Source organism: Gekko japonicus, unplaced genomic scaffold (genome assembly GCF_001447785.1).
Source record: "Gekko japonicus isolate JY-2015 unplaced genomic scaffold, Gekko_japonicus_V1.1 scaffold484, whole genome shotgun sequence".
In the NCBI taxonomy this organism is placed as follows: domain Eukaryota; kingdom Metazoa; phylum Chordata; class Lepidosauria; order Squamata; family Gekkonidae; genus Gekko; species Gekko japonicus.
The window spans coordinates 515,126-529,637 of record NW_015168059.1 but is presented as its reverse complement, the minus strand read 5'-3'; the positions used below and the strand labels follow the sequence as shown (position 1 = coordinate 529,637).

At 46.4% G+C, this 14,512-nt stretch overlaps 1 protein-coding gene across 1 annotated transcript in view; it reads left to right on the top strand.

Moving 5' to 3' along the window:
* Positions 1–14,512, top strand: part of ADK (adenosine kinase) — a 333,994-nt gene that overhangs the window by 203,964 nt on the left and 115,518 nt on the right. Inside the window, exon 7 of the mRNA XM_015414519.1 lies at positions 2,830–3,000. Within this exon, the coding sequence (XP_015270005.1) occupies positions 2,830–3,000 (171 nt within the window). The remainder of the gene's footprint in view (positions 1–2,829; positions 3,001–14,512) is intronic.

Genomic DNA, 14,512 nt, shown 5'->3' with positions numbered 1-14,512 from the left:
AACACTAAACAGCCGGCTCTCACACACAAGCAAACGCCCAGACGGAAGTCCCTCCCTTCCTCCGCTCGTTTTTGCCCAGCTCCGACATCTTTTCTTTTTTGTTTACTTTTAGAAAGTTCTTAAAGTGTGCTCCAGAGAGACAAAACTTTTTCTCGCTTTAATTCAAATACATCAAGGGAAAACACCGCTGTTCGCTCAGTCCATTCCCCCCCTCCTTTTCTTTTTCGCTTATGCAGTTAGAGGATTAACCTCCTCGCCTTTTTCGCTGGGTGGGGGGGGAGCGGTTTTAGATCTTTTTCTTTGCATTTTGACAACTCACAGTTAAGCCGATCTTTTCTTTTTCAACTTTTTCGGATGGTCGCTTTATCACTCGGTGACGTCCGGTGGCCCCGCTAAACCCGGTAAAAACGGGATCGCTCATGCAGCAAGGTCCAAAGGGGCAGGGCATGGCGGGAGCCTCGTCTCCAACCTCTCGGCTGAGAGAGAGACCCCCCCCTCAAGCGCCCTAAAGCGCCCCGGATCCGAGCTCCTCACATCCTGAGGTGCTCGTTCGGGTCTCCGCTCGTGCGGATTCCCTCCTCCACCGCGGGCGGGCGAGACGCCCCTCGGGAGCGACCCAAGGATGCGTCCGCCATTCGCGGGAGCCAGACCGGAAGCCTATATATATAAGGATTTATTGATTTGCCCTTTGAACCTCTTATTTTCAGGGGGTGAGATCTTCAGGCTTGCCCATCTCTTACTGACACCACATTTCCTGACATGAAAATAATTTTTATGCTTGGAAGGCAGGCAGTCATAGGTTGTTGTATTTGAACCACAAATTATGTGTTGTTCTTGCATGCAAACTAGGATTCCAAACCACAGTTTAATGCAAGTTTCTCGGGGAGAGCAAATTTTTTTGGGGGGGAAGAGAACAAACGGCTTGCAATTAAAAGACAGCTCACTGGGGCCCCGGTCACACGGGCCGGATATCGCGGGGGGAGGCGTGGCTAATTGCCCCGGCGCAGTTTGATACGCGATTACGCGATCAGATGCGCCAGCGGCACACCACGGGTCCTTCCCTTGGCGCTGGCGGGTAAACGAGGGTGGCGATCACACGATGATCCTGCATCGCGGCAAAGAAGTGGTGCGGCATGATCATACCGGCAATGGCTAGGTGCCGCTGCCGTGACAAACAGGTTCATTGATTTATGTTTTAAGCCGAAACGGCACTTTCGCTTTCCTCTTTGTGCGCATGCGCCGTTGGGTGCTTGTGCGCATCTTGTGGAGACTTGGGGGGGAACCTGTTTGCGAAGGGACATGGGCGAACGCCGGATGCCACCACCGGAAACGCGATCAGACGCCAGCCCTTGCCACGCAGTTTCCGGAAACTAGTACTTCGGAGGTACTAACTAGTTTTTAACTCTGCATCTTCAGCGGGAAGCCTCAGGTTCGCCACGGGAGCTCTACGCTTCCCAGATGTTGCGGTGTGATCGCACCCGGAAAATCCGCCTATCTTCCGTCTCTGTAGCGTGCCTAATGCTCCGTGTGACCGCAGCCTGTGATTTGCTAAAAAAAAAAAGTGGGAAAGGAGGGGAGGGGAGGAGGGAACGCTTGAGTCTGCGGATTCCCCCAGGCTTGTTCCTATAGGGAAAAATATGGCTTGCTGTTAACGTAGGATGTGAAAGCCTTCGACAACACATTAATGGCAATCATGTTTTCGCAATCACGATCCGTAAGGTTATAAATGAGACAATGGTTTCCCACCTTCCAGTTGGGAGGGGGAGTTACGAGTGAAAAGCAACAGACATAAAAACTCAGTCTAATAAAGAATCCATGCAACTGCAATAAAGGTAAAAGGTGTGGTGTTTTTTTTTTAAGAATTGTAACAATTAGCTTAAGATAGCTGTGCAAATCCCTAACTTCCTGTAGGAAAGAAGATCTTGATTAATTTAATTGCCCATAGCCTTTTTTGTGTCTGACATCTGGGTTTGCCGAATGCATAAGAGGGAGAGGAGGGTCACAGTCACAAGTTCCACCCTACAGAGGGACCTCCAGACTCTGCAGCAGGCTGTGACCCACACACTGAGGCCGGGTCCCACTGCTGGGGCCCTGTAGAGGTTGTACTCCACATAGAACGCCTCAGCTCCACTGTGCCTGCCTAGCTGTTGGACGAATTCCCACAATGAAGTTCAGTGAAATGTGGTGGGAAATATTCATCCGATAATTACTGCATCTCGGTGTCTTTGTGCTGAATATATTTTCTGGCTCTTGGTTAAAAATGCATGGGAAATTGTCAGTTATTTGTGCACTCACATAAATAATTTAACACATCATTCTGTTCTCCTTTATTTCTCATTGCCATTGCAATTTTGTGGCTCAGAGGTGTTACAGCACCTTGTGTGCACGGGAAGCAGGCTAATTATATGTTTAGTCACACATTCTGAAAGTTGCAGGAATCTCAGATTCCGTGAGGTTGCCTGATACAGTCTAACCCTTTCCTATGTTTTCTCAGTAAAGTGGAGGTTTTTTCACCCTATGTAGGGCACATCCTCTCAAAACTGCATGCTCCATAATCAGCAAGTTGTTATAAATCCAGGCATGCATCAGACTTGCATCAAAGAATGCACACGAAAGCTTACACCCAGAATTAAACTTTGTTGGTCTTAAAGCTATCCCTGGACTCAAACTCTGTTCTGTGCTTTAGACCAACATGGCAACCCACCTGAACCCTCCCATGTTAGTTAACCTTGATTGCCTTATAATGCCAAAATTTGCAGCATTTGTAGCTGGGCAGCAGCAATACATTTTCTTTAAACATCTGAAAATACTTTTTGCATTTGTTTGCAGGGCTTCTTTTTGACCGTGTCACCCGAATCTATTCTGAAAGTGGCCACTCAGGCCTCGGCAAGTAACAAGATCTTCAGTTTGAATCTTTCTGCACCATTTATTAGCCAGTTCTTCAAGGAGCCGATGATGAAAGTTATGCCTTACGTAGACGTCCTCTTTGGGAATGAGACGGTGAGTGCTGTGTATAATTGTAAAATATAATTGAACCTGCCTTTTATTAAGCTACAGGATGACTTTTGTTATGAAACACAGGAGCTAAGATTTACAGCTTGAAAAGGGGTCTTGGAAACAGCTAGACCCAAGTAAGAATTGTGTACAGGCAACCAAGAATGGATGGGCCTTTTTTCCTGTAGATATTTGTGGCCAAACAAGGCAGTAGAAAATTTTGAGGGGTGGTACATTTTGGGGGACTTATTTTTCTTAATAATCCATTTATTTCATAATATTCAGCCTATGAGACTACATAGTACATAACATGTAATACAATATCTGTGAGGTAAGATTTGACAATCTAAACAAGGCTCAGTATCTCTTTTTTATGAGATTTGTTTCTATTCCAGAAACTAATGAAAGGAGACCAGATGTGCAAACTTATCCTGTGCATACCTGTCTCCATCCCAGTCCTTCCTGTATGCAGATATTTTCCCCATGAAAAAAGTGTACCATACTTTCCTTAGCCATTTTTCAACATCTGGTGCTTTCTGCTCTCTCCATGCTGCAGCGTTTAACATTCTGGCTGTGGTGAATAAATTTCCTATTAATCTGTTCCCTATTAAGGGGTGGTATATATTTGTAGACATTGATACAACTGTTCCAGGCATTCAGTAGACTTGTCGTTTGTTGATCTCTGCCTACTTTCACTTCTAGCTTGGCCGGGACCCCAATCTCTCTGTGGAACAGGAGAGCACAGCTCATAGAATCCCATGCAGTTAGAGGTCTCTGGTGCTTGCTGGAATTCACCTAGGGTGCCCTGGATAGAAGCTATTAGTAGCGGTGCCCAAGAGATGGGCATGCTACTGCAAGCCTTGCTGGTATGCCCTGTGCAGATAGGTGGTGTGTGCTCTGTGTGGCCTTCCCTTCAAGTTCTCCCCCTACCTTCCAACGTTCTACAAGTATGATCTAATTGCTTCCTTGGAAGAAAGGTTGTGTGTGTTTTTTCAGACTTCCCTTGAGAGTTCATGTTACAGGCTTGAATGGTTCTGTGAGCAAAGTTCTACCTCATTGTGGAGAAGCACCTGGAGGGCCCACACGAGAGGATCCCCCATGAGGAGTGCTAGCTGGCCCCTTGGTTGAAGAAAGCCCAAAGAAAGTGGCACGGGGCAAGAGAAGTGTCTGGCTGGTTGCTGTAGAGGATGGGGATTTAGGCACAGGCCCAACACACCTTACTTCAACACTGCAGGAAAACTGGTTGTTGGCCAGTATTCAAGAGGAGTGCTTGGAAAGGCAACTGAGTGCTGCAGATCCAAAACTTATCGTTCTTTATCAATTAAAATCAATTAGCACCACTAGCTTTAGAGGCCACATTTTGCTTTTGAACACCCAACTACACCTGAGGGAACAATGGAAGAACCCACCTCTTCCGCGCTGCAGGGGCTGATCTTGTTTGTATATGGCCAAAATAGCCTGCCTTGGGTCACTGTCATTTATTAATTAGACCGAACACAATCCATTCAACTTGGGACATCAGTTCAGAAGTCATTATTGCTGCTGGCCAGCGAGGGCCATTCTGTAGCAGCACGCGGCTGAAGGACTTGATTATTACTAAATTTAGTTTTTTAATGACATCATTTTGCCAATGGTTCTAAGCCATAATACCTTCCCAGCCTACTGTAATCGCTGGGATAATTAACCTGCCAGGATTTGAGCGGACTCAACTTTGCCTCGGGATGCTTCACTCTCAAATAGGGCGAAGTGCCTCCCGATGATAACTGCTTTGTCACAAATTGCTGCTTGTTTCGTCAGAAAAAGTGCTCACCTTTTTAATTTAGATGTTTTACAACCCAGGGTTACTTTCGGTACTAATCACAGTCACTTGAGTTGTCAGAGGCTGCCGGCTGTTTGTTTGTTTGTTTTTAAAATCGTATCCAAGTTTTTTTTAAATTACATTACATTAAATCATTGTACAATCATTTTACCCCGCTCCCCCCTCCCTCCTATAGTACCTTCATATTTTTAACCGTGTGCACAGATTCTTCATTCGTATTTGGATATTTGGATTGGCTTCCCCCCTTTCCACCCATTCCTTATATCCCACCCATTTATTTGTAATCTTTTGACATTTCTCCTCCCATGTCTCTTCAGTAGTTATCTGTGCGAATATATCTGATTGTACGTGTTCAAAGACATAATTATTCCATTTTTCCATTGTCCATTTGTGCCTATCCTTCCATCCCAATGCTATTACAGCCATCCCGGCTAAAACCATAATTTTATATAACTCCCGTTTATTTCTTTCCACTTTTTTATTTCCCAATATTCCAGAAATAGGCAAGTCCCTATTAATTTCTATATTAACTTGAAATAAATCAAAGATAAGCCTTACAATCTTTTGCCAAAATTCCTTAACCAAATCGTATCCAAGGGATGTAGTCCCGATCAGCAAAATGGCACTATGGCAGCTGGCGTGACGGGTGACTAAGAATGAGCTAGGTTCCGGGTGGCCCTTGGTTTTTTAAACAAAAAACACCCCAATCATCACAGCGCTGCCACAAACTCACTAAGCGGACTGGGTAAGAACCACAGGAAGAGCTGCTTCTGTGCCACCTTCTGGGAGCCTGGCCTCCCCCCTCCTCGGGATGCGCAGAGGGCAGCCGCGTTGGTCTGCAGGAGGACGGTTGGAGTCTAGTCCCAGGAGCACCTCAGAGGCCAACAAGATTTCTGGGGCAGAAGCCTTCAAGGGGCAAAGGGACCTGACAAAGGGAGCTCTGACTTTTGATTAGCTTGTAAGGTGCTCTTGGACTAGAACCCAGTGCTCCTAGCAAGAAGTCCGTTGGCAGGCCTGGAAGCAATTTTTCTCCAGGCCAGTTTGGCCAGGGATCCTGGAGGGGTTTTTTTATCATCTTCTGGGCGTGGAACAGCAGTCACTGCAGGTGTGGAGGGGGGAGGTATTTGTGAATTTCTGGCCTTGTGCAGGGGGTTGGACTAGATGACCCTGGAGGTCCTTTCCAGCTCTGTGATTCTAAAACACATGGTCCCTCTCACCCATTTCCCAGGGATATGCAAAGTAGCCGGTCTCCACCCTTGTAGGACAGCAGCTGCTAGAATCCTGTGTTGTCTCCCAGAAAGAAACCTGTCAATAAAATTAGGTCTGCGCCATTGATAGCTGCTGTAGCCCTCCTGCTTTCCAGCACAAATGCCATTAGAACGTGCAGCTTTTCTCCTGATCCTTCCAAAGGCTTTGGCTGACTAGAGAGAGTTTATGGAATTATTAAGGGAAAGTTACCCTACCCCCCCCCCAAACACTTTTCTGCAAACCTTAGGAGTGAAGCAGGATATAAATCATCAAGAAGAGTAATGGCATACCCTCTTCTTGTTGCAAGGTGCAGTCCGTCACTTCAGCAGCTAGGCATAGGCTTGAGGAAGGAAGAGAGGACAAGAAGAATTATGATTTCCATTGCAGGGCTCTTTTTGTAGAAAAAGCCCAGCAGGAACTCATTAGCATAATAGGCCACATCCCACAGCATAAACTCATTAGCATATTAAGCCACACCCCTGACAGCACAGCTCATTAGCACATTAGGCCGCACCCCCATGCTATCAGAAGTGTGGTTATCCAGCCACACCCACCTTTTGCTTGTTATTCTGTTTACCTTGTTTGTTGTCAAAACCCAGGGCTTTTTTGTAGCAGGGACTCCTTTGCATGTTAGGCCACACACCCCTAATGTAGCCAGCCCTAATGAGTCTTTGCTCTTGGGTGTGGCCTATTATGCTAATGAGTTCCTGCTGGGTGTGGCCAACTTGGGAGCCAGCCGGAACTCCGTTCCTGTGCGTTCCTGCCCAAAAATAGCCCTGATTGGCATGATGTAGTTTTCAGAATGGGCAGGTGCAGGTTGGTTCTTCTCCCAGAGCAGGGACTTGAGCCTCTGTAGCCGTACTCTCTGTTAGCAGTTACAAGACCCTGAGAAGTTACCCCGAGGACCTCTCCCCACATTACATTTTGCATGCACGTGGCGTGGTCATTCCCATGTCTCAATCAGGGCAAAGACTGAGTGGTCAGAATAATGAGCCTCTGCAGGCATTTGGGTCTTTCGGAGGCTTGTAAATATGTGAAGCCACTTCCAGAATGCAAGAGTCAATGGGTCTAATTTGGACACTCATTTTGAAAAAAAGTATTTTTAATGTACACAACCCAAAAGTGGTGCTCCTTTGTCTGTCGAAGTAGACTTTTGAGGCTGAGAAGGACCGTGCGTTGTTGTGATCAAGCATCATAACACTTCTTCCGCATCTCCTCTGTACTGTGTGTACCCCCATGTAAACTATGACAAGGGAGTTTTTCAGAAATGCATAGAGTGACTGAACAGGGGGAGAATTGTAATGTTTTAACTATTACTTGTAAGTCATCTTGAGCCGGAAGGAAAGGTGGGATCTAAATATTTTAATAAATGGAGTGTGAAAGGGAGCTGTGTCCAGCAAGGCCTTCTGCCACAGCCCAGCCAGCCATTCAGTGAGAACTTTGTAGTTCATCTTAGCGGCTCAGAAGAAGTGCACTTGAGGTCTCTTCTTCCCGGAGGGCCCACGGGCCCCAGTTCCATGCCATCCGCTGCTGGCTCTTTTTGTGTTCGTCAGAAGCAAGGGAGATGCCCACGTCCTTCCTCTGCAGCCCACCGATCCAGTCTGGGGAATGACCCTGCACCCAGTAGGTTTTCTGTTGTGCAGCTCAGTTCCTCCTAAGAGATCCGAGATCCACCAGTGGAGGAAAGGAGAGAGGATGGGCCGTCTCCCTTCCCTCTCTTGCTAATGGGCTCACGTGTAAATAAGTGATCCGTGTGCTGTTCCTTGTTACGCATGAGCCACAGGCAAGCAGAGAGTGCGACAGAGTGCAGCAAGGAGCGGCTGGTCCTTCCTTCTCCCACTCAATACACGTCGGCAACTAAATGCAGTGTCTTCAATAACAGATCGGAAGCCTTTCTGACTTGCATTGTTCTCTCAGGTTCATCTGCTCGTGATCCTTGGGTCCAGTTTCTGGTCTCTCTCTTAAGCAAGGGTTTGTTCAGGGTAGCCAGTTGAGCAGTCAAGGGGCCATTCCAAATGAAGCCTCACCATAGTTTTATACACGGGCATTACAATGTTGGCATTTTATTTTCAATCTCTCCTAATAATCCCTAGCATGGAGTTGGTGGCTTTCAGTACTGCTGCACACTGGGTTGACATTTTCATTGAGCTATCCGCTACGACCCCGGGATCTCGTTCCCTCTCAGTCTCAGCAAACTGAGACATCATCAGCATATATTTTAAATCATGATTCTTTGTTCCAGTATGCATCACCTTATACCTACCCACATTGAACTTCATTTGCCACATGCCCACTCATCCAGTTGAGAGAGATCCTCCTGTAGCTCTTGGTGTCGTGGATCAGCCTGTGCTAGCTGAATCCGAGGATAGTGAGCAACTGGAATCCGTTAAGGATGGAGACGGGGTAAGCAACATGCACCCAACTACTGACAGCGGGGCTATGTAAGCAACTGAGGTGCTCTCATCAGGGGACAGCCTCCGAACGGCCCCAGTCCTGGACCCGGGTACAAACATGGTTCCGCAAGCTGCCTGAGCACAGAGGAAAGAGGGCACAGCAGGAGCTCCTCAAGAGGAGGTGTAGAGTGTGCTGGCTGCCCAGGGACACCTGGGGCTACTAAGCCAGAGTGGCTGCTCAGGCATCAGCCCAATGCAGCCCAGCTGCACACTCAGCATAACCGAGGGAGTGGAAGGTGGGATAAGCGTGGAAGCAACAAGTCATTCTGCCATTGGACCCTGCCTTGCTCGTGCGACCCCGGACCGGCTTTCGACCCCACGACACTTGGTTTTCACCATCCTGGAGATGCACCTCCCTGTCCCTTCCTGTTAGAAAGGAAGAGTTTTTGCTGTGTGGCTTTAGTCTTCCCAGCTTTATGGCTCTAGTTGTGACTTCCAGTTGTGAGTGAGACCCAGGGCTGATCTTGTTCTAGGCAGGATCCATCTGCACTTCTGTTGCTCTTGCTTGCTTGTGAGCTTGGGGTATGAGTCTGCTCCCGCCCACCTGCATTGCTCTGTGTCCCTGTGTCAAATGGCCCAAGGGCACTTTTTCTCTCTGGTCCGGAGACAAATGCTGGGGTTGAAGGGCGTTTCACCACCACAACTAGTTAATCCCCCAAAGTACACATCTGACTTTCTCTTGTGCCCCCCCCCCCCCCTAGGAAAAGCAGCAAGGATAAATAACGATTCTTTGCCTTTGTCCTGAATTTGAACTCTTTAGACAAGCGTTAAAACTGCTTTGCTAGTCTGCATCCTTCTTGGTCTTATTGTAATTTCAAGACTGAATAAATATAAACACCTCACATTTACGATGAAACATAAATCACATCTAAGTGACATTTCTAATCCCAGTGTCAGGGTTCGATAGGTCACGCAACACAGCACTTCATTTTTTAAAAATGTTTTATTGGTTTTTTAACACTTTTACAATTATCAACATAAACATGCATTCCAACATTCTATAACTTGACTGTAAATCATAGTCTAACTTATAAGTAATTACACAACATAAAGCACTTCCTTAATAACACTACCCTGTGTCATTCAGAGTGGGTTGTTCCCTTAGATTGGGGGTAAGCTCAATAAAAAACAAAGATGGCCGAATAACGCACACAGCAAAGGACATTGCTAATATCTTTGCAAAATACTACGAGGACTTATACAGAACTAGGAATCTGCTGGAGAAGATAATTAGGGAATATTTAGAATCTCTACCAAACCTACCAAGACTCAGTAAGGATCACTCAGATCTAATGGAAAAGGAAATCACACTAACAGAAGTATTGGATGCAATCAAAAATATGAAAATAATAAAGCCACTGGGCTATATGGCATACCAGTAGAATTCTATAAGACCTTCAGCACGGTGTTGGCAAAACATTTAGTGGCTACATGTAATGAGATAATACAAATGGGCAATATGCCTTTGACATGGTCTGATGCCACAATTACGGTTATATATAAAGAGGGAAAAGATCCAACTACACCCTCATCGTATAGGCCAATATCGCTACTCAGTCATGACAACAAAATTTTCACGTCCGTTATCGCCACTAGATGTCTTTATCACAAATTATATCAAATCAGACCAGACGGGTTTCATCCCCAACCGACAAACACAGCACTACATAAGAAGGATTCTGTTTATTGGTACACCAGGACTATGACACGTGTACTTCTTGTGTCAGCCCAGGAACAGTATGGCACCTTGAATTATACTAGGATCAAACACACCCCCTTACAAGCTGAAGCCAATAAGCAAAGCTCACGCGTGTGGGGAAAGAAAGCGGGCAAAAAGCAAAAGCCCTTGGTTCCCAGCAAAAGCCAACAGCAGCTGGAACATCCCAAGGTCAAGAAAGTAGATAATAGCCAGACAGTGAAACTCTGTGTGTAGCAGGCAGAGCAAGGTGGTTTTCCCCCTCCACACATTCCAGCAACATGGCAGTGTTAACTGACACCCAGCGATGCTGTCGTTTTTACCAAAACATGGGATGTTCCAGTTTGCTCCCATGGGCATTTGTCTTAGGTGTGCACATTCTGTTGACTCTTTGGGCCAGATTTTAGTCCACTTGAGAGATCAGAGCCGCCACAGCACAGCTGCTCAGAGTGCCAGTGCCAGAGTGCCTGGGGCGACCAGCTCTGACTCTCCCCGCTCTGCCTGGGGAGCTGGCTGGGGGAGCCTGGGGTCCCCTCGCGGTCTCTCAGCCTAGCCTACCTCACCAGGTTGTTGCTGTGAGGATGATGTGGAGGAGAACGATGGTCCTCAAGAGGGGGAAAAGCAGGATGTAAATAAAAATCAGCCTCGGCTTCCCTCAGTGACACTGCACGAACAATCCCCCCCCCCCCCCCCCCCAGCTTTGTCCAGATACTCCGAGACTCAGGTAAAAGGCAAGTGCCTGTTTAAAGCTGCCTGTAGCACCATTTGATCTTGACTTGGTTAGAGACTTGACATTTTTGTCCAATATAATCAAAACCAAAAATAAACCAAAAATGCAAGTGCACAGAATTACTCATTGGTGTATTCCTACTGGAATGAGCTCCCTGCGAAGGTGGGGAGGGCCCCCATCCATAGAAGTTGGGAGGTGCTGTGCGGCTGTTTTATTTGCGAGGGCCATGACGGGGCTGGATCTCCAGGCAATTTCTTTGGAGAGGTTAACGGGGCTTTATTGTATTATGGATGGTTTCCATTTAGAAATGTCAGCTGCCTTCAGGCACCCGGAAAAGGTGGGGTATAAATGTTTTCACAAATATGAGGCCATTTCCCCTCGCAGTGAACGTAAAGGCATGGACCAGGGCTGTTGTAAGATGCTCTTAGTTCCCGCATCCCAATGGCGTAAAGAATCCTAGGAAAACAAACACATTAAAATGTTGAGATTTGCTCAATAGCAGAATGGCTAATCAGGCGCATTATTCATCTTAAGGATGCTTCCTTGCTCACTCTATGGATTAATTTATTGCATGAGCTATCTAAAGGAGAGGTATTTTTCTAGATTTTCTTCCCAGTTACACCTGCCTAAGCATTAACAAATTATGCCCATTAGTTAAGGATCCATTTGAGTTCTGCATTCTCTGTTTGTTTTTTAAAGCCAGCCCTGGACTTATTAAGGCTGTCATCTCTGTATTCTAATTAATCCATCAAATAGAGAAATGTGTGTAAGAACAGGTCTTGCTCCAACCCACACTGGCATTTAAGCCAGGCCCCTTGAGGCTGATGCCCGGCTCTCCTTTTACTTCACCATAAGCAGATGATGTTTTGTCGCTGCAACCCGGACTGTGGCAGAGAGCAGGGCAGCACCTGAGCTGCTTGCAGTAGAGTGGGGGGGAAATGTATTGATTTGATTTTCTTGGGAGCCTTTATCGATTATTTTCTGGGGAAAGATATTGACTTTCCAGTTATCAGAAGGCTATGACATCATGATAGTTGCTACGAAATTAACAGAGTGATCTTCCTACACACTGCCTGGGTATCTAACAAATTGTCCCTGGCTGAAAAATGAGTTACTCAGAAGTAGCAGGGGAGGTTCATAATGTCAGTCGCGTGCTGTAAAGATGTGCTGTGGGAAGGATTCTGCGGCAGCCCAGGGCAATGTCAGCTGCTGAGTGAATCCTCCCCCCCCCCCGCGCCACCCTCTTTTTTGCTAACTGCGGCAGCATGGCAGAGATGGAATGCTTTAAAATCATTGCTCAGCCTTGCTGCGGCCATCGATACAAGCTCGCTTACTGGAGATGGTCTGACTCACTTTGGTGTTAATCATACTGTATGTAACAACATATTTCTGTGTGAATCACTTGCTCCAATTAATCTTTCTGTTTAATTCAGTGTTGTCTTAGTTGCTGGAGAATAAATTCAGATGTGATAGGTATTTTAGTAGTTTACCTAGTAAATGAAAAGGAAAAACTGAAGCCCGGGTTGTTGTTTTTTTAAGATACTTAATGCTTCTTCCGTGCACTCTCACACTATTTTTAAAGCAATTTAGGAATTATGTCCTCCTGTCTTAAAAGCTGCTGTCTTCACATTGAAAAATGCACTCGCTTCCAGGCAGGAGAGTGCAGTGCTATAAAGCAAGGCTGGCTTCTTAATAATAAAGAGCTTTTTCCAGTGGCTTCTCTGTAAAGGAAGACACAAGTTAAGAGTTTATCCCTTATCTTTTAGATGATTCTCAGATAAGTAATTTTAAAATTGTAGAAAGGATAATCAGGCTGAATGGTGTTTGTAACAATAATCTTTGATAACACATATCTCAAAATCAAGAATCGGTCTTAGCGGTTACATTCCTTGGGAAACTTGTAAAATAATTACACAGATGGATTGCATGAGGACTCAGAAGCAAGCCCTTCACCCTCCTTTCCCTTTCATTGATTCTGCCTGGCAGATCTGTGCTGAGGCCCAGGTGGTTTCCACTGGGGTAAAAATGCAGCAGTCGCCTCACACCTGTTAAGTTTTTTTTCAAAAGGCAAATAAACAAATAAATATTTATTGAAAACATTTCTATGCTACCTTCCACCAAATTCCGGTCCTCAATACAATGAACAATAAACATCAGAAAGCATTTAAAATACAAATATATAAAAATATTATATATCACCTTTTCATATTGTTGTTTACTGTTGCAGACTTTAGAAGTTGTTCACAAGACAGGAGAGCACTGTATGTGGGTGGGGGGGGGAGAGAAGTTCCTGAAACCCCACAACAGTTCAGGACTGAACTCGCGCGCGGGGAGGGCGGGGTATAAATAAAATTAAATAAATAAATAAATAAACTCAGAAGAAAGCCAGAGCTTCAGGTGAACATACTGTGCACCTCTGGTTGAAGTCTGAATTCAGCTGTGTGATCAAAAACTTTGACATTGACATCCTTTATGATTAGTTGGGATAAGATCATACAGAGTTTGCTCTGTCTTTCAAGAGATCATGTCTTCCCCTTTTTAAAAATGTTATATTTCTGCCAAAGGAGCAAGTCCATCCTGTCCTTATATATAAACGTGTTTTCACATGGCAACATTCTATGCTTGCCAAAATCAGTTGGCTGCCTGAACTGCCCATCAGAAGGTGTGCCTGAGTCCCGCCCACAGAGCCAGCTCCCGCCAAAACTCCAATCCGAACAGTTTACCTCAGCAGCCAAGCAGCCATTTGCCTGACCAGCCTTCTTCAGCCGTCAGGAGAAGATCATCGGAGGAGCAGCTGCGGCTGTTTACCAGCCAACCATTCTTCAGCCCTCGGGAGAGCCTTGCAGATGGCTGTGGTTCTTTGTTTAAAATGTTCCCCCATCAGGTTTAATTTATTTATTTATTTATTTATTTAATTTCATTTATACCCCGCCCTCCCCGCATGCGGGCTTAGGGCGGCTTACAACCATAAGGCACAAATGTGCAATAAAATACAATAAAAGCATAATATAAAACAATTTATACATGGGGACACCCAAGGATCCCGCGTGACTAACAACCCTTTCTCCAGTATTGCACAACCCTATCCATTCAGGGGGAGGTTGCTGTGGCCCCCTGATATTATTAGCCACTTGACCTCCGGTGGTGCTGTAGAAATGGTCCTCGTTGATGGTAGTAGTGGCGGCGGCGGCTCCTATTCAAAAGCCTGGCGGAAGAGCTCCGTCTTACAGGCCCTACGGAACTGCATCAGGTCCCGCAGGGCCCTGATCTCTTCCGGGAGCTCATTCCACCAGATAGGAGCCGCCACCGAGAAGGACCTGGCCCTAGTGGCCGCAAGCCTGGCCTCTCTCGGGCCCGGGATCGCAAGGCGATGTAGCGACCCCGACCGAAGTGCTCTTTGGGATCTATGTGGGGGTGGCCGCCGCATTCTGCACTAGCTGCAGCCTCCGAATCAGAGACAAAGGTAGCCCCATGTAGAGAGCGTTGCAGTAGTCTAGCCTTGAGGTGACCGTCGCGTGGATCACTGTGGCTAGGTCTTCGCGGCTGAGAAAGGGGACCAACTGCCGCACCAG